The sequence below is a fragment of the Gobio gobio genome (assembly GCF_949357685.1).
Source record: "Gobio gobio genome assembly, chromosome: 24".
NCBI lineage: Eukaryota > Metazoa > Chordata > Actinopteri > Cypriniformes > Gobionidae > Gobio > Gobio gobio.
In genome coordinates this window covers 1,579,259-1,604,069 of record NC_137120.1, presented here as the reverse complement: position 1 = coordinate 1,604,069, position 24,811 = coordinate 1,579,259, and the positions used below count along the sequence as shown (strand labels likewise).

General features: G+C 42.2%; 1 protein-coding gene across 1 annotated transcript in view; it reads left to right on the top strand.

Moving 5' to 3' along the window:
* cacna1sa (calcium channel, voltage-dependent, L type, alpha 1S subunit, a) overlaps positions 1–24,811 on the top strand; it is a 50,895-nt gene that overhangs the window by 6,338 nt on the left and 19,746 nt on the right. The window contains exons 9-37 of the mRNA XM_079808481.1: positions 19–97; positions 209–369; positions 1,759–1,984; positions 2,070–2,277; positions 2,360–2,480; positions 2,564–2,678; positions 2,752–2,851; positions 4,556–4,625; positions 4,698–4,830; positions 4,902–5,031; positions 5,109–5,168; positions 5,256–5,362; positions 8,258–8,345; positions 8,422–8,529; positions 8,615–8,667; positions 8,764–8,910; positions 10,105–10,306; positions 10,381–10,539; positions 10,626–10,736; positions 13,580–13,663; positions 13,766–13,813; positions 18,458–18,484; positions 18,559–18,684; positions 18,758–18,823; positions 20,404–20,495; positions 20,576–20,735; positions 20,811–20,938; positions 22,792–22,888; positions 22,976–23,078. Coding sequence (XP_079664607.1) covers positions 19–97; positions 209–369; positions 1,759–1,984; positions 2,070–2,277; positions 2,360–2,480; positions 2,564–2,678; positions 2,752–2,851; positions 4,556–4,625; positions 4,698–4,830; positions 4,902–5,031; positions 5,109–5,168; positions 5,256–5,362; positions 8,258–8,345; positions 8,422–8,529; positions 8,615–8,667; positions 8,764–8,910; positions 10,105–10,306; positions 10,381–10,539; positions 10,626–10,736; positions 13,580–13,663; positions 13,766–13,813; positions 18,458–18,484; positions 18,559–18,684; positions 18,758–18,823; positions 20,404–20,495; positions 20,576–20,735; positions 20,811–20,938; positions 22,792–22,888; positions 22,976–23,078 — 3,309 coding nt within the window. The remainder of the gene's footprint in view (positions 1–18; positions 98–208; positions 370–1,758; positions 1,985–2,069; positions 2,278–2,359; positions 2,481–2,563; positions 2,679–2,751; positions 2,852–4,555; positions 4,626–4,697; positions 4,831–4,901; positions 5,032–5,108; positions 5,169–5,255; positions 5,363–8,257; positions 8,346–8,421; positions 8,530–8,614; positions 8,668–8,763; positions 8,911–10,104; positions 10,307–10,380; positions 10,540–10,625; positions 10,737–13,579; positions 13,664–13,765; positions 13,814–18,457; positions 18,485–18,558; positions 18,685–18,757; positions 18,824–20,403; positions 20,496–20,575; positions 20,736–20,810; positions 20,939–22,791; positions 22,889–22,975; positions 23,079–24,811) is intronic.

Here is a 24,811-nt window from a genome sequence, read left to right as displayed (position 1 = left end):
CACAATTGGCCCCCACAGGTCTGCTTCCACTTCAGGATGGATCAGAAACGGAAACTCTCTATGAGCTGGAGGCACTGAACAAACTCATGTTTTATGTGTGAGTTGAGCAATCAACTGCTGGGAATGATTAACTTCACATCTAGGAGGATATTTTCAGACTTTTAAAACACACAAATGCTCTGAATTTCTCTGTGCATGTGTTTTACAGTCGACACGCTCGTCGATGGAACCGATTTTTTAGGAGGAAGTGTCGTGTGTGGGTGAAGTCCAGGTTGTTCTACTGGCTGGTGATTCTGCTGGTGTTATTCAACACTCTGGCAATCGCCACCGAGCACCATGACCAATCCGAGTCGCTCACCGACTTCCAAGGTCAGTTTAACTGCTCAGGACAAACAAGGGACTCAAGAACAACCATCACAAAACACACACACACAGCCATGGATCATCAGGGAACGACACACAGGATTAGTACTAAACACAAAATAACATGTATTTTGTATGATCCCTCTTATTTTGTTCAAATGATTCACATTTTCAGAGATTCTGCAAGGGGTTCACAAACTTTCACAGCACGGTATATCCTAAAACAAGACTTTGATGTTTGCAACTACTGAAATGTACTTTCTGCATTACCTTTATCTGTAATAGTTCAGCCAAAAATGCAACTTCTGTCATCATTTTCTCACCCTCGAGTCATTTCAAACCTGCATGACAAAATAATAAGTAGATTGTTATGGCCACAATTCCCATTCACTCAATGAAAAAAAGTCAAACATTTTGATAAATGACTATGAACGACCTTATGGAAATGTTTCTAATTGGTTGACAATTAGAAGCAAGCCAAAAGTTGGATTTTCCATAAGGGATTTATTAAGTTGACTTGAAAAAGGCAATTTACAGAAATGCTCTTTCAGCTTATTGACATTCTTCTTCTGACTCGAACTCCTCCTAGAGCTTTAACTCTATAAACTCAGACTAGGCCTTCAGTTTCTTCTGACTTAGTGTGCTATGTCTTTTTTAACTAATCCGACTTATGGTTTTCCTAAAAATGACGATTAAAACTCGGAAAAATTCCATTGACTTACATTGACTGAATGATCTGATCAGAAGAGCCAAGACTTTTCAAACTCCAACTGTCAAAATTCAAATTAAAACTGCCAGAAGCCGTTAGACTCAATTAAACTGCCATTCTATGAACTATATCTAATCCATAGAGACTCATTTAAGCTTCCATTCTATCTATCTATCTATCTATCTATCTATCTATCTATCTATCTATCTATCTATCTATCTATCTATCTATCTATCTATCTATCTATCTATCTATCTATCTATCTATCTATCTATCTATCTATCCATCCATCCATCCATCCATCCATCCATCCATCCATCCATCCATCCATCCATCCATCCATCCATCCATCCATCCATCCATCCATCCATCCATCCATCCATCCATCCATCCATCCATCCATCCATCCATCCATCTCTCTATCTATCTATCTATCTATCTATCTATCTATCTATCTATCTATCTATCTATCTATCTATCTATCTATCTATCTATCTATCTATCTATCAGATTGACTGTATTGCCTTCAAAACCATCAAAGTAAGCTTTAAAACTACTTTAAACTGAAAACCAAACTTTCTGGTAAGGTTTTCTCAAGCCAACTTCAAAGTTTGTCTCAACAAACATTTGTATTTATATATTATACAGATATATAGTTATATTATATTGCTTTACCTCATTTGCAGACAATTCCAATAAGGTGCTGTTGTCTCTGTTTGCGGTGGAGATGTTTCTGAAGATGTACGCGATGGGGCTGCCGTCGTACTTCATGTCCCTCTTTAACCGCTTCGACTGCTTTGTGGTGTCTGTGGGGATCCTGGAGCTCATCCTCGTTCGCATGAACGTAATGTCTGTCATGGGGATCTCCATACTGCGTTGCATTCGGCTGCTGCGTCTCATCAAAGTAACAAGGTACGTGATTCTCGACACCACCGTGAATGAACCAAACGTGTGTGTGTGTGCATAAGAGTTTATCGGAGCTGTGCGTGATTTTCAGGCACTGGACGACGCTCAGTAATCTTGTGGCGTCGCTCTTGAACTCCGTGCGCTCCATCGCCTCTCTACTGCTGCTCCTCTTCCTCTTCATCGTCATCTTCTCTCTGCTCGGCATGCAGGTTTTCGGGGGGAAGTTTAATTTTCCAGATGAGCATGTGAGACGGAGCAACTTTGACAATTTTCCTCAGGCTCTGATCACGGTTTTCCAGGTGAATCAATCATTCGTTTGATAAGCGAGACGTTTGGCTCCACAATGCCTCTCTCCAGTGTCTTGTACTCTCTCCGTTTTAGATCCTGACAGGTGAAGGCTGGAACTACGTCATGTACGATGGCATCATGGCTCACGGCGGTCCCGCCATGCCTGGAATCCTGGTCAGCATTTACTTCATTATCCTGTTCATCTGTGGAAATTGTATCCTTCGTGCCGCACACATGTGCGAGTTGTAGAAATGACGTGTGAAGTGGACGAGGACTTTCCTGAGCATTGAACTGCAGACATCCTCTTGAACGTCTTCCTGGCCATTGCAGTGGACAACCTGGCGGAGGCGGAGAGCCTGACCTCCGCCCAGAAAGAGAAGGCTGAGGAGAAGAAACGCAAAAGGCTTCTTAGGTGAGTGATAAAGTGGTCAAATAGCATGAGACTTCTACAGAAATTTCTGATGCTTGGTTTGTTCTCGGTGTAGAGAAAACCTACCTGATAAGGGCGAGGAGGACAAGGCTATGCTGGCAAAGAAACTAGCGGAGCAGAGAGCCAAGATTGACGGGATTCCCACCACAGCCAAGGTCAAAACTGACAGAATTACATCCTTATATTACTGTATATAAATGTGTTATGGTGTGTTCACACCAAACGCGAACAGAGCGTCAGGAGCGAGTGATTTCAATGTTAAGTCAATGGAAAGGCACGTTGTCGCAATTCCGCCTCATTCACGCGTCCAGTTCATGCGAATTTGACGTGAATTGAGCGTATTGCGCGAGTGGTGCTTCTGTGCATTGACGCGTTTGAAGCGAATTCGCGTCTGACGACCGAGTTGAAAAATTTGAACTTTGCCGTCAATTCGCAGCGCATTAACCAATCAGGAGCCTGCTCGCTGCGGTCACGTGGTAAAGTGACGTGATGAGAAACCCCGCATAATTAAAAAATACTACTATTGTGTCACAAAATGTAGTTTTAAGGCTTTTTCAGGTGAGAATGTAGTTGTTTAAAGCTCAAATCTGTGGTTTATTTATAAAGAGAGCTCCTATTTAAAAAAAAAATGATCTTGCGTTTTTGGAGATCCAGGCGATCAGCGGGCGCTCAGCGCTCATTAACCCCGGCGAGAGCAGCCTTTCCTCGGCCAGTCCTTCTGCCGTTTTCCGCTGGCTCTGACGTCTCTGTGGTGGTTAAACATCAGATATAATTCATCTTGTGTGGATCTAACGGCCGATCTTTGCTCTCATTAATCATCATTTGTTGTCTGCCAAATCGTTTTGACTGAGGGCAAAGATAAGTTTCATAACTTTATTTCTTAGGATATTTAAATACACATTTGTGTGGCTATTAACGTTTAATATGTTTTTTAATGAAAATGAAAGAGGCAGAGTGGTGTTTTATGACATATTTCTCCTGGAGTGCCTTGAACGCGCGTCTATTTCGCTTCAAACGCTCGATTTATACACGCATCCAATTCGCTGTGGACTCGCGAATGGATTCAAAATGTTCAAGCGTCTAACTAGACGCGGTAGATGCAAATGTGGCGCTCTATACGCATTTGGTGTGAACGCAGCATAAGAAATGGATTTTGGGTTACAGTATGTGCACGCACTTTTATTCGCTATAGTTTAGAAAATGGTAATAAAATATGAGAAAGAAAAATTAATCTTGATAATGTTTCTGTAAGGGATTACAATCAACCAATCAGCTGTTAAATTTAAGAACACAATTAGATAATACCAATTTAGCTCAACCAATGACCAAGCAAGAGACTCTTGTTCAGTCTGTGGGGTCAAAGGTCACATTAGCAATTAAAGAAAAAACTATTCAGCAAAACATGCTCAGGTCAAAGTGTCTGAATCATTTTGCTCCCAAATATTTATCAATTTTACTGGTAGCTCACTGTATGTATATAATTTTGGGTGTCACAGATGACTTTATTTTGCTCTCCTCACATCAGAAATTAACTATAGTGTTCACAAGAGAAACATTATATCTGTGTCTGAATCATTTTTGGTTTGACTGTACCTAAGAAAGTACTAGTAATATAAGGTAACATGGGTTAAGGTTAGGTGTAGGGGTAGGTTTAGGGTTAGTACCCAGTTATTGTAATGTCTGTAATAAGTACATGGGGAAGGGGACTGTAAAGTAAAGTGCTACACGACTTTGTATTCGGACAATTCACGTTAACTGATGCCAACGTGCCATGTTTGGCTAAGACGGTTGTAAACTAAAACAAAGCATAATTTATACACCGACTACAGTTATGTTTTTTTCTCTATATTAATCTGCAGCTCAAAGTGGACGAATTTGAATCAAATGTGAACGAGATTAAAGATCCATTTCCTCCAGCCGATTTCCCAGGTAAAACAAAGGATAATTTAGCCTAATTTATTCAGTTTGTTTGTCTCACCGCTGACGTTCTGATTGGCTCAGGTGACGATGAGGAGGAGGAGCCAGAGATTCCCCTCAGCCCTCGGCCTCGTCCAATGGCAGACCTGCAGCTGAAGGAGACCGAGGTGCCAATGCCAGAGGCCAGTTCCTTCTTCATCTTCGGCCCGCAGAACAAGTAAAAAACGCTTTTCCGTCACCCTAACACACAGTGGGAGCTTCTTAGTTTATCGATGTCTCTCTGCTCAGGTTCCGTAAACTCTGCCATCGCATCATCAACGCCACGACCTTCACCAACATCATCCTCCTCTTCATCCTGCTCAGCAGCATCTCATTGGCTGCGGAGGACCCCATCGACCCAATGTCCTTCAGGAACCAGGTACGCCAGCTCCACACTCGCCCATCTCCACACCTTTACTGTCGTCTTCAACGGCTACCTTTCTTCCTCCACTCCAGGTCCTGGCCTACGCTGATTATGTCTTCACCTCAGTTTTCACAGCAGAGATTGTGCTGAAGGTGAGACGAGAGTTGGGTGTGTTCTGAGAAGCTATTTGGTTATATTTGGATTCTGTGTTTGGTTCAGCGCTTCTTCGTCCATTGCAGATGACCACGTACGGTGCCTTCTTACACAAGGGGTCTTTCTGCCGCAATTCCTTCAACATCCTGGACCTGATCGTCGTCGGCGTCTCCCTGCTGTCCATGGGAATGGAGTGAGATTTCAAAGCAAATACGGCCTTGTTCTGAGAGAAATAGAGCAGAGTTAGATACAAACAGCCATGAAGAGTTTTAAAGGACTAGTTCAAAATGAGCATGTCCTGATCATTTACTCACCCCCATGCCATCCAAGATGTTCATGTCTTTCTTTCTTCAGTTTTTTGAGGAAAACATTCCAGGATTTTTCTGCACATAATGGACTTCAATGGGAACCAACGGTTGAAGGTCCAAATCACTGCAGTTTCAGAGGAAGAGCTTCTGGCCGATCCCAGACGAGGAATAGAGTGTGATCTAGACAAACCATCGGCCATTTTCTAAAAATAAACATTTATACACTTTTTAACCTAAATTGCTCATCTGTTCTGCGACGGCCACGGATTGTGTAATCACGTTGGAAAAGTCACACTAGACGGAGGTGGAAGTACCGCCCCGTGTTTACAAAGAGTCGGTGCGAAGACTAATACAAACATCCTTTAGCAAAAAAAGGTTAACCCTTAAATGCACAACTGTTTCACCAATCATTCTTACATATTCGGGTCTTTGGTGACCGGGATCTATATCTAACACGGATGGATCTCTACCTGCCACAATACTATATAAAACTCCTGATATTAGTGTAACAATTACAGAAGAATAAAATAAAGTACATTTCGTTACCTTCTGGAGCTTGGAAGGGTTCAGTTTGATCAGATGTTTTGTCCCATCATTACTGTCCTTGTCAGAACTCATTTCCCAGTACATTTTGCATCTGCTCATATTCGCCATCTCACACATATTCTCAAAACAATAATTTTCAACGTCTTCAAAATCCATATTTTTATCACTGACAGCTTCACCAGATCCACCATCAGTGACAGTAATATTTGATTGAGAACTTGTTCTGCCGTAAATCCCTGAGCCATTTCAAATTTTGCAGATTATACTTACTATTGTTTCGTTTTCTGTCTGAGGTAATTCCTTTTCTTCTTTTTTTTATACAATAATTGTGTATCAAACATTGCCACCTTGTGGAATAAAGGTGAATTGCACTTATTCCGTCATTAAAGATTCAATTACTATTGTGCAGAAAAAAATATATTTCCAATCTTAAACACCTCAGGTCGTTAGCGACCCTATACAATTTTTACAAAAACTTAATGGAAAAACAGACATTATTTTATCTTAATTTTTTTCTTGTTATATTGTTTATAATGAATTGATTGAGGAATACTAAGAAGGTTGATGTCTAACTTTAAAAAATGAATGAGAAGGAGGGTAGTGAATGACATCCCGGGTCACTAAAGACCCGAGGTATGCATTTAAGGGTTAAACAACGATGTTGGACGATTTTGAAGTTGAAGATGGAGTGTTTTTTGGTAAAGGGCGTTTGTATTAGTCCTCGCACGTTCGCTTGGGGCGGTACTTCCGTCTACGTCTAGCATGACCTTTTATAATAGTGTGAGCAATTTAGGTTAAAAAGTAAATAAATGTGTGTTTGTGTTGTAAATATGGCGATAGTTTGTCTAGATCAGACTCTATTCCTCGTCTGGGATCGGTCATAGCCTCTGAAGCCCTTCCTCTGAAACTGCATTGATTTGGACCTTCCCATTGAAGTCCAGTATGTGCAGAAAAATCCTGGAATGTTTTCCTCAAAAAACTGAAGAAAGAAACACATGAACATCTTGGATGAGATGGGTTGAGGAAATGATCAGTAATTATGCTTTAAGGGGGGTATGCAAGACAGATTTCTGGACCCCCTTCTTCTAGAAGATGAATGTGTTTTTTTCTTTTGAAGTTTAATAAGAAATTTAAATAATTCATTTGCTAACATTTATATTATTTCAAGTAGCAAATTTCAGTTCACCCCACCCCCTTCCATCCCAAAACGAGATTGATTTTAACCCATTGACGTGATCACACCGGTGTGATTAGAGCGTTCGCGGATATTCAAACGTGCTTTCGCGCTTCATATATCAAAACTATTCAGTGTTTTCAACCACATAATGTTTATTTGAGGTTTTAGAGATTTAAATAAAGTACTGTAAAAACTTTATAGTTTTTAAATTCAAATTCCATATGATGCCTTTGGAAGCTGCAATAATCCTTTCAATTATATGCTAATTTGACCAAGTGTTTTATTTATATCAGATACACACATTGAGTATGAAACAATAAAGATTACTCTATTCTTCTCCCAGTTCACAGGCCACTTACTTCTTATTTCAGGAAAAATGTATGAATTTATGTGATTGTGGCGAGGTTGAGAGGACTCGAGACTGGTGAGCCTCATTCTCAATCACACACCGGGCTCGCTCGCTCCTCCCACGTCTCTCGCTCATCAACCTCGCCACAGTGATGTACATCCAATTTGCGATGCAAACTCATACACTTATATCAACTAACATGAAGGCGTTGAAACGTCAAAACACATTCAATTCATGATATAGTAAACAACTTTGTGAATATTTTGAATAAAAATGGAAAAACTAAATAAACGCAATACATATATGTGGCTACATGACGCGTCGCCAAGGAAATAAAACGTCAGAAGAACGCTTGCACTACAGACTTCTTGAATTAGGTCTTTCGACACATCCGATCAACAATCATCTCTAACATTTTGTTTAGCCTATTCCGATTTGTAAGGGAAACTTCCATTTTTTAAACGTCTTCATCCCTACGTTTTCGCTTATGCGCTCCTAACATGCTTTTTTTCCATTCGTCATGTTCTTTTTTTGAAGTGACGAGAGACAGTGCTCATGTTCACTTCTTACTGTCTATAATTCACAGATTTCAATTCCCCCCCCCCCGCAAACAGCCATTAATGGAGCTGTACGTCTATGTGAAAAAAAATAAAACAACATTTTTAGACAAGGACAGACATTCTCTCTCTCTTTTACGTCTCTCTGCAGATCAAGTGCCATCTCGGTGGTGAAGATCCTCAGGGTCCTGAGAGTGTTGAGACCTTTAAGAGCCATTAATCGAGCCAAAGGCCTCAAAGTGAGTCTAGTTTTGAGACTACATGACGACAAATGTTCCCCTGTTCCTCCATCTATCTGTCTTTTCTGTCTTTTAGCATGTAGTCCAGTGCGTGTTTGTGGCCATCAAGACCATCGGCAACATCGTTTTAGTGACCATGCTCTTGGATTTCATGTTCGCCTGCATTGGCGTCCAGCTTTTCAAGGTCAGAGAGTTCACAACACCCATCTGATTTCACAGGCTGGTGAAGAGAGAATTTTAATGTTGTTTTTTTTCTGTTAATCTGCCAGGGGAAATTTTTCTCCTGCACAGACCCGCTCAAAATGACGGCGGAAGAATGCCAGTACGGTTGAACTTTCATTCATTTCTCCTTCACTCCTGAGATCTTAAACTCTCCAAATCGACATAACTCTTCTCTCTTATTCGGTGGTGCTCTCAGGGGAACGTTTATTCAACACCAGGAACATGCTCTCCATGACATGGTGCTCCGACAACGCATGTGGATGAACAGCGACTTAAACTTCGACAACATTTTCAACGGCATGCTGGCTCTCTTCACCGTTTCCACATTCGAAGGCTGGCCAGAGTAGGTATTTAATGAACCACTTCCTGTCATCCCAGCTAACAATTAGTTCCCAGAATGTTCTTTTTTTTAAGGTTTGTTTTTGGTTTGTTTTGTTAATGGAAAAAGAATGTTAGATTTGGTTTGTAGAACATTATTCTAATGTTCCCCTAACCTCTTTTCTCCGCTATACGTCGGTATAGTATAAATGGTATGGAAGATGGATGTTTGAATGCCTATAATCACTATTATAATATATATAATTTTGTTTAATTAACCTGAACACATCAACCATCATATGTAATGTGTGCATTAATATGTAAAATTTACTCTATTTCACGGAGTACCCAGATTTTCCATTTCTTCAGCACCAAATAACATTGAGTGTAACACATCTTCAACATCATATGGTTTTAAAATATGACATTTTATTCACAGACATTAAAAAAAAAAAATAATAATCAAATTATTTGACTTAAAGTAGGACAACAATACATTTATTTCTTACCTCTTGAATTGTACAGTTTAACGGGATGTGCTTCTTTTGGTCAGTGAACAAAAAGTAATGTTCTTTTCAATATAAGGATGTCAAATCTCTCCAAAATCATATTTACTCTCACATCCATATCAATTATAAGTAACTATTCTATAAAGATATCCGTAAACGAATGTTAGTCAGTCAGCCAGTAAAACGAAATGACCGTTAATTTTCAAATTGCGCGAGTTCGCGCCTTTCTGTGGAAGACGGGAGAAAGCGCGCGCCGGAGAAGCGCGTGCAGATCAGAGGCGCGCGGTAAATAAAGACATAAACAAACCAGCGAGTTTATGATTTCTGTGCTTTTCACACTATGCTTAACCACGGATTATTATTTTAGCTATGGAGTTGGATTTATCTGATCATTATAATGCGTTTGGATTGATCTCATTCCAACATAAATGCTGTATTAAACTAATTCCAGAGCTCTGTAGGTAGGATATACACCGATCAGGCATAACATTATGACAGGAGAAGTGAATAACACTGATGATCTCTGTTAGTGGGTGGGATATATTAGTCAGCAAGTGAACATTTTGTCCTCAGAGTTGATGTGTTAGAAGCAGGAAAAATGGGCAAGCTTTTTGGGGTTTGGCGTTTGGGTTTGTGTTTGCTGGGATGTTTGTAATTCTATTTGTCTTCATAACGCAAACCCATTTTCCCAATTGTATCTTTACACACAGCTTGTTGTATAAAGCCATCGACTCGAATCTGGAAAACATCGGCCCTATTTACAACAACCACATTGAGATCTCCATCTTCTTCATCGTTTACCTCATCCTCATCGCCTTCTTCATGATGAACATCTTTGTGGGCTTCGTTATCGTCACCTTCCAGGAACAGGGAGAGCAGGAGTACAAAAACTGCGAGCTGGACAAGAACCAGGTAGGCCACCATCACACACCTTATGATGTCGAGTGGTTCTGGTTTATAACGCGTCTTTACGCCCACATTGGCAGCGTCAGTGTGTCCAGTACGCCCTGAAGGCCCGACCCTTGAGATGCTACATCCCTAAGAACACGTATCAGTATCAGGTGTGGTACATCGTCACTTCCTGCTACTTCGAGTACCTGATGTTCCTCCTCATCATGCTCAACACCATGTGCCTGGGGATGAAGGTGAGAACACAAGCACAGTTACACAAAAACACGGGAAATAAAGGATCAGGAGAGTTTGAGTCTAGTCTGATTTGTTGATCCTCCAGCACTGTAATCAGTCGGATCACATCACCCATCTCTCAGACAAGCTGAACGTCATCTTCACCGTCCTCTTCACAGTGGAAATGATGCTCAAAGTCGGCGCCTTCAAAGCAAAGGTGAGAAACTGACAGAAAACATGCTAATTCAACACTTCAATTCATATAGCATAGCCTGGCATTAAAAGATAGTCTGACAAAATATTACTAGTTTGCATTTATTGCAATATAAAAGTTTGCATATGTGTAATATTTGATACATCAAACTGACCCGTAACTGTACATAAGAGTTAAAGGGTTAGTTCACCCAAACATGTAAATTGTGTCATTAATGACTGAGCCTCATGTGGTTGGACACCCGTCAGACCTCCGTTCATCTTCAGACACAAATGAAGATATTTTAGTGTAAATCTGATGCTCTGAAAGGCCTCCATTGGCTCAACTTTACACTCTCAAGACCCTTAAAAGACACTAAAGACTAAAGTTACAAAGTCCATCTCACTACAGCAGCTCTACAATAACTTTATAAATCGTCGAGAATAGTTTCTGTGCGCAAAAAAACCCTAAATAACGACTTACATAGTGATGACGATTTCAAAACACGGCATCATGAAGCTTTTGAATCAGTGAGTTGATTCAGCAGTTCGGAGCGTTATGACTCAGTGAGTCGATTCAGCGGTTCGGAGCGTTATGAATCAGTGAGTCGTTTCAGCGGTTCGGAGCGTTATGACTCAGTGAGTCGATTCAGCGGTTCGGAGCGTTATGAATCAGTGAGTCGTTTCAGCGGTTCGGAGCGTTATGACTCAGTGAGTCGATTCAGCGGTTCGGAGCGTTATGACTCAGTGAGTCGATTCAGCGGTTCAGAACATTATGAATCAGTGAGTCGATCCAGCGGTTCGGAGCGTTATGAATCAGTGAGTCGATTCAGTGGTTCAGAGCGTTATGACTCAGTGAGTCGATTCGGCGGTTCAGAGCATTATGAATCAGTGAGTCGATTCAGCGGTTCAGAGCGTTATGAATCAGCGAGTCGATTCAGCGGTTCGGAGCGTTATGAATCAGCGAGTCGATTCAGCAGTTCGGAGCGTTGTGAATCAGCAAGTCGATTCAGCGGTTCGGAGTGTTGTGAATCAGTGAGTCGATTCAGCGATTCGGAACGTTATGAATCAGCGAGTCGATTCAGCGGTTCAGAGCGATGTGAATCAGCGAGTCGAACTTCGACAACATTTTCAACGGCATGCTGGCTCTCTTCACCGTTTCCACATTCGAAGGCTGGCCAGAGTAGGTATTTAATGAACCACTTCCTGTCATCCCAGCTAACAATTAGTTCCCAGAATGTTCTTTTTTTTAAGGTTTGTTTTTGGTTTGTTTTGTTAATGGAAAAAGAATGTTAGATTTGGTTTGTAGAACATTATTCTAATGTTCCCCTAACCTCTTTTCTCCGCTATACGTCGGTATAGTATAAATGGTATGGAAGATGGATGTTTGAATGCCTATAATCACTATTATAATATATATAATTTTGTTTAATTAACCTGAACACATCAACCATCATATGTAATGTGTGCATTAATATGTAAAATTTACTCTATTTCACGGAGTACCCAGATTTTCCATTTCTTCAGCACCAAATAACATTGAGTGTAACACATCTTCAACATCATATGGTTTTAAAATATGACATTTTATTCACAGACATTAAAAAAAAAAAATAATAATCAAATTATTTGACTTAAAGTAGGACAACAATACATTTATTTCTTACCTCTTGAATTGTACAGTTTAACGGGATGTGCTTCTTTTGGTCAGTGAACAAAAAGTAATGTTCTTTTCAATATAAGGATGTCAAATCTCTCCAAAATCATATTTACTCTCACATCCATATCAATTATAAGTAACTATTCTATAAAGATATCCGTAAACGAATGTTAGTCAGTCAGCCAGTAAAACGAAATGACCGTTAATTTTCAAATTGCGCGAGTTCGCGCCTTTCTGTGGAAGACGGGAGAAAGCGCGCGCCGGAGAAGCACGTGCAGATCAGAGGCGCGCGGTAAATAAAGACATAAACAAACCAGCGAGTTTATGATTTCTGTGCTTTTCACACTATGCTTAACCACGGAATCAGCGAGTCGATTCAGTGCTTCGTAGCGTAATGAATCAGCGAGTTGATTCAGCGGTTCGGAGCGTTATGAATCAGCGAGTTGATTCAGCGGTTCGGAGCGTTATCAATCAGCGAGTCGATTCAGCGGTTCGGAGCGTTATGAATCAGCGAGTCGATTCAGCGGTTCGGAGCGTTATGAATCAGTGAGTCGATTCAGCGGTTCGGAGCGTTATAAATCAGCGAGTCGATTCAGCGGTTCGGAGTGTTATGAATCAGCGAGTCGATTCAGCGGTTCGGAGTGTTATGAATCAGTGAGTCGATTCAGCGGTTCGGAGCGTTATGAATCAGCGAGTCGATTCAGCGGTTCGGAGCGTTATGAATCAGCGAGTCGATTCAGCAGTTCGGATCGCGTGTCAAACTGCTGAAATCACGTGACTTTGGCAATCCAAACCTCTGAATCGACTCACTGATTCATAACGCTCTGAACCGCTGAGTCGACTCACTGATTCATAACGCTTCGAAGCTTCATGAGGCCGTGTTTTGAAATCGTCATCACTATATAAGTCGTTATTTAGGGTTTTTTTGCGCACAGAAACTATTCTCGTCTTCATAAAGTTATTGTAGAGCCGCTGTAGTGAGATGGACTTTGTAACTTTAGTCTTTAGTGTCTTTTAAGGGTCTTGAGAGTGTAAAGTTGAGCCAATGGAGGCCTTTCAGAGCATCAGATTTACACTAAAATATCTTCATTTGTGTCTGAAGATGAACGGAGGTCTGACGGGTGTCCAACCACATGAGGCTCAGTCATTAATGACACAATTTACATTTTTGGGTGAACTAACCCTTTAAGAGCGTTTCTCTCTGGTAGGGTTACTTCGGCGACCCCTGGAACGTCTTTGATTTCGTCATCGTGGTGGGCAGTATTGTTGATGTCATGCTGAGTGAAATTGACGTGAGTTTAACAGTAAAGGTTATGAATCTGTGGTCTAAATGCTGAGTTTGACCTGTTGTGCTGTTCTCGATGAGTGCTGATGTTGGCGATTCCTCTCTGCAGGCGGCTCTCGCGGCTCAGGGCGGACTCTACTGTCTCACCGGCTGCTCTGTAAATATACACCATCACATCCACTGATCACTGCAGGACTCTATGATTCAACAGATACACTATATTGCCAAAAGTATTGGGACGCCCCTCCAAATCATCTAGACCTGCAGACGCTTCTACACACATTAGTGAGAGAATGGGCCGCTCTCAGGAGTGTGTGTGTGTGTGTGTTTGCTTCTACACACATTAGTGAGAGAATGGGCCGCTCTCAGGAGCGTGTGTGTGTGTGTGTGTGTGTGTGTGTCTTCGCTTCTACACACATTAGTGAGAGAATGGGCCGCTCTCAGGAGTGTGTGTGTGTGTGTGTGTGTGTGTGTGTGTGTTCGCTTCTACACACATTAGTGAGAGAATGGGCCGCTCTCAGGAGTGTGTGTGTGTGTGTGTGTGTGTTTGCTTCTACACACATTAGTGAGAGAATGGGCCGCTCTCAGGAGCGTGTGTGTGTGTGTGTGTGTGTTTGCTTCTACACACATTAGTGAGAGAATGGGCCGCTCTCAGGAGCGTGTGTGTGTGTGTGTGTGTGTGTGTGTGTGTCTTCGCTTCTACACACATTAGTGAGAGAATGGGCCGCTCTCAGGAGTGTGTGTGTGTGTGTGTGTGTGTTTGCTTCTACACACATTAGTGAGAGAATGGGCCGCTCTCAGGAGCGTGTGTGTGTGTGTGTGTGTGTTTGCTTCTACACACATTAGTGAGAGAATGGGCCGCTCTCAGGAGCGTGTGTGTGTGTGTGTGTGTGTGTGTGTGTGTCTTCGCTTCTACACACATTAGTGAGAGAATGGGCCGCTCTCAGGAGTGTGTGTGTGTGTGTGTTTGTGTGTGTTCGCTTCTACACACATTAGTGAGAGAATGGGCCGCTCTCAGGAGTGTGTGTGTGTGTTTGCTTCTACACACATCAGTGAGAGAATGGGCCGCTCTCAGGAGCGTGTGTGTGTGTGTGTGTGTGTGTGTGTTTGCTTCTACACACATTAGTGAGAGAATGGGCCGCTCTCAGGAGTGTGGGTGTGTGTGTGTGTGTGTGTGTGTGTGTTCGCTTCTACACACATTAGTGAGAGAATGGGCCGCTCTCAGGAGCGTGTGTGTGTGTGTGTGTGTGTGTGTGTCTTCGCTTCTACACACATTAGTGAGAGAATGGGCCGCTCTCAGGAGTGTGGGTGTGTGTGTTTGTGTGTGTTTGCTTCTACACACATCAGTGAGAGAATGGGCCGCTCTCAGGAGCTCAGAGAACTCAAGCCTGTGCAATAAGACCAAATATTAGACTAAATATTCCACACTCAACTGTTAGTGGGATTATAACACAGTGGAAGCCATTGGGAACAACAGCAACTCAGCCACAGAGCGGGGTCAGCGCATGCTGAGGGTCACAGAGCGGGGTCAGCACATGCTGAGGGTCACAGAGCGGGGTCAGTGCATGCTGAGGGTCACAGAGTGGGGTCAGAGCATGCTGAGGGTCACAGAGCGGGGTCAGCTCATGCTGAGGGTCACAGAGCGGGGTCAGCTCATGCTGAGGGTCACAGAGCGGGGTCAGCTCATGCTGAGGGTCACAGAGCGGGGTCAGCTCATGCTGAGGGTCACAGAGCGGGGTCAGCTCATGCTGAGGGTCACAGAGCGGGGTCAGCTCATGCTGAGGGTCACAGAGCGGGGTCAGCTCATGCTGAGGGTCACAGAGCGGGGTCAGCTCATGCTGAGGGTCACAGAGCGGGGTCAGCTCATGCTGAGGGTCACAGAGTGGGGTCAGAGCATGCTGAGGGTCACAGAGAGGGGTCAGCTCATGCTGAGGGTCACAGAGCGGGGTCAGCTCATGCTGAGGGTCACAGAGCGGGGTCAGCGCATGCTGAGGGTCACAGAGTGGGGTCAGAGCATGCTGAGGGTCACAGAGAGGGGTCAGCACATGCTGAGGGTCACAGAGAGGGGTCAGCTCATGCTGAGGGTCACAGAGCGGGGTCAGCGCATGCTGAGGGTCACAGAGTGGGGTCAGAGCATGCTGAGGGTCACAGAGAGGGGTCAGCGCATGCTGAGGGTCACAAAGTGGGGTCAGAGCATGCTGAGGGTCACAGAGAGGGGTCAGCGCATGCTGAGGGTCACAGAGTGGGGTCAGAGCATGCTGAGGGTCACAGAGAGGGGTCAGCACATGCTGAGGGTCACAGAGTGGGGTCAGAGCATGCTGAGGGTCACAGAGTGGGGTCAGAGCATGCTGAGGGTCACAGAGAGGGGTCAGCGCATGCTGAGGGTCACAGAGTGGGGTCAGAGCATGCTGAGGGTCACAGAGAGGGGTCAGCGCATGCTGAGGGTCACAGAGTGGGGTCAGAGCATGCTGAGGGTCACAGAGAGGGGTCAGCGCATGCTGAGGGTCACAGAGTGGGGTCAGAGCATGCTGAGGGTCACAGAGCGGGGTCAGCACATGCTGAGGGTCACAGAGTGGGGTCAGCGCATGCTGAGGGTCACAGAGTGGGGTCAGCACATGCTGAGGGTCACAGAGCAGGGTCAGCGCATGCTGAGGGTCACAGAGAGGGGTCAGCACATGCTGAGGGTCACAGAGTGGGGTCAGCGCATGCTGAGGGTCACAGAGTGGGGTCAGCACATGCTGAGGGTCACAGAGAGGGGTCAGCGCATGCTGAGGGTCACAGAGAGGGGTCAGCGCATGCTGAGGGTCACAGAGAGAGGTCAGCGCATGCTGAGGGTCACAGAGAGGGGTCAGCACATGCTGAGGGTCACAGAGCAGGGTCAGCGCATGCTGAGGGTCACAGAGAGGGGTCAGCACATGCTGAGGGTCACAGAGTGGGGTCAGCGCATGCTGAGGGTCACAGAGCGGGGTCAGCGCATGCTGAGGGTCACAGAGCGGGGTCAGCACATGCTGAGGGTCACAGAGCGGGGTCAGCGCATGCTGAGGGTCACAGAGCGGGGTCAGCACATGCTGAGGGTCACAGAGCGGGGTCAGCGCATGCTGAGGGTCACAGAGTGGGGTCAGAGCATGCTGAGGGTCACAGAGAGGGGTCAGCGCATGCTGAGGGTCACAGAGTGGGGTCAGAGCATGCTGAGGGTCACAGAGAGGGGTCAGCGCATGCTGAGGGTCACAGAGTGGGGTCAGAGCATGCTGAGGGTCACAGAGAGGGGTCAGCGCATGCTGAGGGTCACAGAGTGGGGTCAGAGCATGCTGAGGGTCACAGAGAGGGGTCAGCACATGCTGAGGGTCACAGAGTGGGGTCAGCGCATGCTGAGGGTCACAGAGTGGGGTCAGCACATGCTGAGGGTCACAGAGTGGGGTCAGAGCATGCTGAGGGTCACAGAGTGGGGTCAGAGCATGCTGAGGGTCACAGAGAGGGGTCAGAGCATGCTGAGGGTCACAGAGAGGGGTCAGCACATGCTGAGGGTCACAGAGTGGGGTCAGCGCATGCTGAGGGTCACAGAGTGGGGTCAGCACATGCTGAGGGTCACAGAGCAGGGTCAGCGCATGCTGAGGGTCACAGAGAGGGGTCAGCACATGCTGAGGGTCACAGAGTGGGGTCAGCGCATGCTGAGGGTCACAGAGTGGGGTCAGCGCATGCTGAGGGTCACAGAGCGGGGTCAGCGCATGCTGAGGGTCACAGAGTGGGGTCAGCGCATGCTGAGGGTCACAGAGAGGGGTCAGCGCATGCTGAGGGTCACAGAGAGAGGTCAGCGCATGCTGAGGGTCACAGAGAGGGGTCAGCACATGCTGAGGGTCACAGAGCGGGGTCAGCGCATGCTGAGGGTCACAGAGAGGGGTCAGCGCATGCTGAGGGTCACAGAGTGGGGTCAGCGCATGCTGAGAGTCACAGAGTGGGGTCAGCACATGCTGAGGGTCACAGAGCGGGGTCAGCGCATGCTGAGGGTCACAGAGCGGGGTCAGCGCATGCTGAGGGTCACAGAAGTGGCCAACTTTCTGCAGAGTCAAGAGCTCCAGACCTCGAAACTTCTGTGGCCTTCAGATGAGCTCAAGAACAGTGTGTAGAGCTTCATGGAATGGGTTTCCATGGCCGAGCAGCTCATCCAAGCCGCACATCACCAAAGCGTGGGAAGCAGTGGGGTAAAGCGCGCCGCCACTGGACTCTAGAGTAGTGGAGACGTATTCTCTGAGTGACCAATGACGCTTCTCTGTCTGACAATCCCATGGATGAGTCTGGGTTTGGTGGTCGCCAGGGGAACGGGACTTGCCTGACTGCATTGTGCCAAGTGTAAAGTTTGGTGGAGGGGGGATTATGGGGTGGGGTTGTTTTTCAGGGGTTAGTTCCAGTGAAAGGAACTCTTAATGCTTCACCAAGACATTTTGGACAATTTCATGCTCCCAACTTTGTGGGATCAGTTTAGGGACGGCCCCTTAAAGCGTCGCTCCATAAAGACATGATGAGGAGTTTGGTGTGGAGGAACTTAAGTCCTGACCTCAACCCGATAGAACAGCTTTGGGATGAATTAGAGCGGAGACTGAGAGCCAGGCCTTCTCGTCCAACATCACAAATGAAGAATCCCCATAAACACACTCCTAAACCTTGAGGAAAGAAGAGCTGAAGCTGTTAGAGCTGTTAAAGCCAGGCGTCCCAAAACTTTTGCCAATATAGTGAATTATCCAGCAAGAGAAATGGATTCACATGATTCAAAGTTTAATGACTGCTATATATTTTCTCTTTCCAGGAAGTGAATCCAATGCAAGCCATAGCAGTAAGTGAAGATTAATCGCGTGAACGAGCCGGTGTTAACCGTAGATTCCTGAGCGTTTCCGTTTGTTTCCTCAGGACTCTGAGAACATGAGTGTGTCAATCACACTTTTCCGGCTCTTCCGCGTCATGCGCTTGGTAAAGTTGCTCAACCGCTTCGAGGGGATTCGGAACCTGCTGTGGACCTTCATCAAATCCTTCCAGGTCTGATGGTGCGCGGCGTCTTTATGGGGTTGCAACAGAGATGTGTTTAACGCTGGGGTTGGTGTGTTTTCAGGCTTTGCCGTACGTGGCTCTCCTCATCGTTATGCTGTTCTTCATCTACGCCGTCATCGGCATGCAGGTACAACACCCGCGAGATTGGAATAATTGCGATTTATTCTCAGCGTTGGGGAAAGAAACATTAATTTAAATTGTAAATTGCATTCGACTGATTTTATTGAGTTTGAGGAATACTGAATCTGTTTTGTGCAAGTGAGATTAATTTAGTCTAGAACTACAATAACCCACTGTAAAAAAAATCCCCGTAAAATTTACGGTAAAAAAAACGGCAGCTGTGGTTGCCAGAACTTTACCGTAAAAAATACGGCAGTAACGTTTTAGGTTTTTAGGGACAGCACCATATAATTTAAAGGTTTATAATGTAATAATTACGGTTAAAACATTTTTTATTTTACAGTTCAAAACCGTATAATTTAAAGGTTTATAATGTAATGATTACAGTTAAAAATATATATATATTTTACAGTTCAAAACCATATAATTTAAAGGTTTATAATGTAATAATTACGGTTAAAAATATTTTATTTTACAGTTCAAAATCGTATAGTTTAAAGCTTTAGAATGTAATAATTACAGTTAAAAAAATATATATTTTACAGTTCAAAACCGTATAATTAAAAGGTTTATAATGTAATAATTGCGGTTAAAAAATGTTTTATTTTACAGTTCAAAACCGTATAATTTAAAAGGTTTTTAATGTAATAATTACGGTTAAAAATATTTGATTTTACAGTTCAAAACCGTATAATTTAAAGGTTTATAATGTTATAATTATGGTTAAAAAATATATATATTTTACAGTTCAAAACCGTATAATTTAAAGGTTTATATTGTAATGATTGTGTTTACACTGTAAACAATTTACGGTAAAATAAACTGAAATAGTGATAAATTACCAACCTATTGAAATACTAATATCTGTTATGTACCTTTGATATATACGGACAACCACCAATCACAGTGGAGATGAGAATCACGTGATGAATCAAAGCTCATCACAATACTAATATATAGAAGGTGCTCAGTGTCATTCACACACACACACACACACACACACACACACACACACACACACACACACACACACACACACACACACACACACACACACACACACACACACACACACACACACACTAAATGCCATCATGGTAACACACATGAAATTTAATAAACATTAATTTAACAACATCAGATGTAACATAAAACCCTAATGTACATAACTGATTAGAAAAAACAAAGAAGAAACAATAAAAATACATCAGAATGCAGGGAATTCTGGGAATTTCACAATTTTGACAGTAAATTACACAATGACTTGTTCTTTTTCACTTCCAAAAACTGTAAATTTAGCGGTATTTTACTGTAAAATTAAATGAAATGTAAGGTTAGATCTATTACAGTTATTCACCGTATATAGTACGGAAACTTTCTGTTAATCAATTTTTCGCCGTGGCATTTTTACAGTAAAATACCGTTAAAATCACAGTAATTTTTTACAGTGTATATCCGCATAGAAAACGGCTGTTTTACATTGGAATAATATCTCAAAATCGTACTGTATTTCTGATCAAATAAATGCAGCCTTGGTAATTATTCCGAACTTGTCATTGTAATCATAACGCGACTCTCCTTTCTCAGGTGTTTGGCAAAATCGCATTACTAGACGGAAGCGTGATCAACCGTAACAACAACTTCCAGACGTTTCCTCAAGCCGTTCTCGTGCTGTTCAGGTAGGTGTGTGTGTGTGTGTGTGTGTCTCGCTGTGTGTGTGTGTGTTTCTGAGTGTGTACACACACATACCTGTCCACAGGTGTGCCACGGGCGAGGGCTGGCAGGAGATCATGTTGGGCTGTTTGTACGGTCAGCGCTGTGACCCTAAGTCAGAATATCTACCTGGAGAGGAGTTCACCTGCGGCTCCGGATTCGCAGTTCTCTACTTCATGAGCTTTTACATGCTCTGCGCTTTCCTAGTGAGTGTTCGCTGTCCCACAAACACACACACACACACACACACATCAGCTTACACTGAACGTGTTCCATTGCAGATCATTAACCTGTTTGTGGCCGTGATCATGGACAACTTTGACTATCTGACCCGTGATTGGTCGATACTGGGGCCGCATCATTTAGACGAGTTTAAGAAGATCTGGGCTGAATACGATCCTGAGGCAACGTAAGCAAAACAACAAAAATTGACAATTATTTTTTTTATGAAATATTGCAGTGATTATCCCTGATCTTCCCTCTGATGACGAGGGCGGGGCAACCTGTCACTCACATGAGATCCACCAATAGCAAACCACAACCATCCAATCAATTCCCGCCCTACATTTGTTCTTGTTTGAGAAGCGTTTGTAATCAGATGCTTTTCAACAGGAAAACAGAATCAGATTTATCCATCCGGAATCGCTCTGGTCAGAACGGCACTGAAAATTAAAACAGAAGGTTTGAGGCGTTATTTATTTATTAATACACTGTAAAAAATTATTTCTCTAGGTTTCGGTTATTGAAAATGTCACGTTTAATTTAAATTGTCACTTGACATTCTCTACAAAATTAAATACTATAACAAACTATTTTCAGTGATGATTTAAAATAAATTAGGGATGCACCGATATAAAAATGTTGGCCAATACCGATATGGCGACCGATAACGATAACATTAAAAATGAATATATATCGGCTGATAACAATAAAATTGAACGTATATATATCGGCCGATGCCGATATGGTGACTGATAACATTAAAAATTAACATATATCGTCCGATACCAATGTGGTGACTGATAACGATAACATTAAAAATTATCATATATCGGCCGATACCAATATGGTGACTGATAACGATAACATTAAAAATGAACATATATATTGTCCGATACCAATATGGTGACTGATAACGATAACATTAAAAATGAACATATATCGTCCGATACCGATGTGGTGACTGATAACGATAACATTAAAAATGATCATATATCGGCCGATACCAATATGGTGACTGATAACGATAACATTAAAAATGAACATATATCGTCCGATACCGATATGGTGACTGATAACGATAACATTAAAAATGAACATATATCGGCGATGCCGATATGGTGACTGATAACGATAACATTAAAAATGAACATATATCGTCCGATACCGATGTGGTGACTGATAACGATAACATTAAAAATGAACATATATCGTCCGATACCGATATGGTGACTGATAACGATAACATTAAAAATGAACATATATCGTCCGATACCGATATGGTGACTGATAACGATAACATTAAAAATGAACATATATCGTCCGATACCGATATGGTGACTGATAACGATAACATTAAAAATGAACATATATCGTCCGATACCGATATGGTGACTGATAACGATAACATTAAAAATGAACATATATCGTCCGATACCGATATGGTGACTGATAACGATAACATTAAAAATGAACATATATCGGCGATGCCGATATGGTGACTGATAACGATAACATTAAAAATGAACATATATCGCCCGATACCGATATGGTGACTGATAACGATAACATTAAAATTTAACATATATCGGCCGATACCGATGTGGTGACTGATAACGATAACATTAAAAATGAACATATATCGGCCGATACCGATGTGGTGACTGATAACGATAACATTAAAAATGAACATATATCGTCCGATACCGATGTGGTGACTGATAACGATAACATTAAAAATGAACATATATCGTCCGATACCGATATCTCGCTTTTCAACAGGATATCCAATGAGAAAAAAATGTCGGGTGGGACTTGATTTTATCCATCAGGAATTGATTAGATGGGGTGATTAAAAGGTCAAAGGGATTGGTGATATCATCCAAAAAAGCGGCACTGATTTAAATAAAAATAACTTTTTTCTTTGCAATTATGTGCACAGATGAAAGGTCTAATAATTTAAAGTGTCCCATTTTGATTTCCGGTTGATTTTGAATGACGCACACCGGATTATCGGTGCTTTTTTTGTTGTTGTTCTGCCAGGGGGCGAATTAAACACCTGGACGTTGTGACGCTGCTGAGGAGAATCCAGCCACCGCTTGGGTTCGGAAAGTTCTGTCCCCATCGTGTTGCCTGCAAAGTGAGACATACACACATTCATACACTGCATTATTACATATTCAACAGTATAATCACTGGTTCTCTCCGTTACTGTGGCTGATTCCAGAGACTGATTTCCATGAACATGCCTCTGAACAGCGACGGAACGGTGACGTTTAATGCCACGCTGTTCGCTCTGGTCAGAACGGCACTGAAAATTAAAACAGAAGGTTTGAGGTGTTATTTATTTATTAATACACTGTAAAAAATCATTTGCCTAGGTTTCGGTTATTGAAAATCTCACGTTTAATTAAAATTGTCACTTGACATTTTTACTTGACATTCTCTACAACATTAAATACTATAACAAACTATTTTCAGTGATGATTTATAATAAAATAGGGATGCACCTATATAAAAATTTTGGCCGATACCGATATGGCGACCGATAACGATACCATTAAAAATGTACATATATCAGCTGATAACAATAAAATTGAACATATATATCGGCCGATACCGATATGGTGACTGATAATGATAACATTAAAAATTAACATATATGTCGGCCAATAACATAAAAAATTTACATATATATCGCAAGATAACATTAAAAATGAACATATATATAGGCTGATAAACATAAAAAATTAACAAATATATCGGCTGATAAACATTAAAAATGAACATATATATCGGCCGATACAGATATGGTGACTGATAACAATAACATTAAAAATGAACATATATATCGGCCATTAACATTAAAAATGAACATATATATCGGCCGATAACATTAAAAATGAACATATATATCGGCCGATAAACATAAAAAATTTGCATATATTGGCTGATACCGATATGGTGACGATAATGATAACATTAAAAATGAACATATATCGTCCAATACCGATATGGTGATCGATAAAGATAACATTAAAAATGAACATATATCGTCCGATACCGATTTGCTAAATGATAACGCTAACATTAAAAATGAACATATATCATCCGATACCGATATGGTGACTGATAACGATAACATAAAGAATTTACATATATCGTCCAATACCGATATGGTGACGGATAATGATAACATTAAAAATGAACATATATCGCTGATACCGATATGGTGACCGATAACAATAAGATTAAAAATGAACATATATCGCTGATACCGATATGGTGACCGATAACAATAAGATAAAAATTAACATATATAGGCCGATATCGATATGGAGACCGATAACGATAACATTAAAAATGAACATATATCGTCCAATACCGATATGGTGACGATAACGATAACATAAAAAAATGAACATATATCGTCCGATACCGATATGGTGACGGATAACGATAACATTAAAAATGAACATATATTGTCCGATACCGATATGGTGACAGATAACGATAACATTAAAAATGAACATATATCGTCCAATACCGATATGGTGACTGATAACGATAACATTAAAAATGAACATATATCGTCCGATACCGATATGGTGACCGATAACAATAAGATAAAAAATTAACATATATAGGCCGATATCGATATGGAGACCGATAACGATAACATTAAAAATGAACATATATCGTCCAATACCGATATGGTGACGATAACGATAACATTAAAAAATGAACATATATCGTCCGATACCGATATGGTGACGGATAACGATAACATTAAAAATGAACATATATTGTCCGATACCGATATGGTGACAGAAAACGATAACATTAAAAATGAACATATATCGTCCAATACCGATATGGTGACTGATAACGATAACATTAAAACTTAACATATATCGTCCAATACCGATATGGTGACTGATAACGATAACATTAAAACTTAACATATATCGTCCAATACCGATATGGTGACTGATAACGATAACATTAAAAATGAACATATATCGTCCGATACCGATATGGTGACTGATAACGATAACATTAA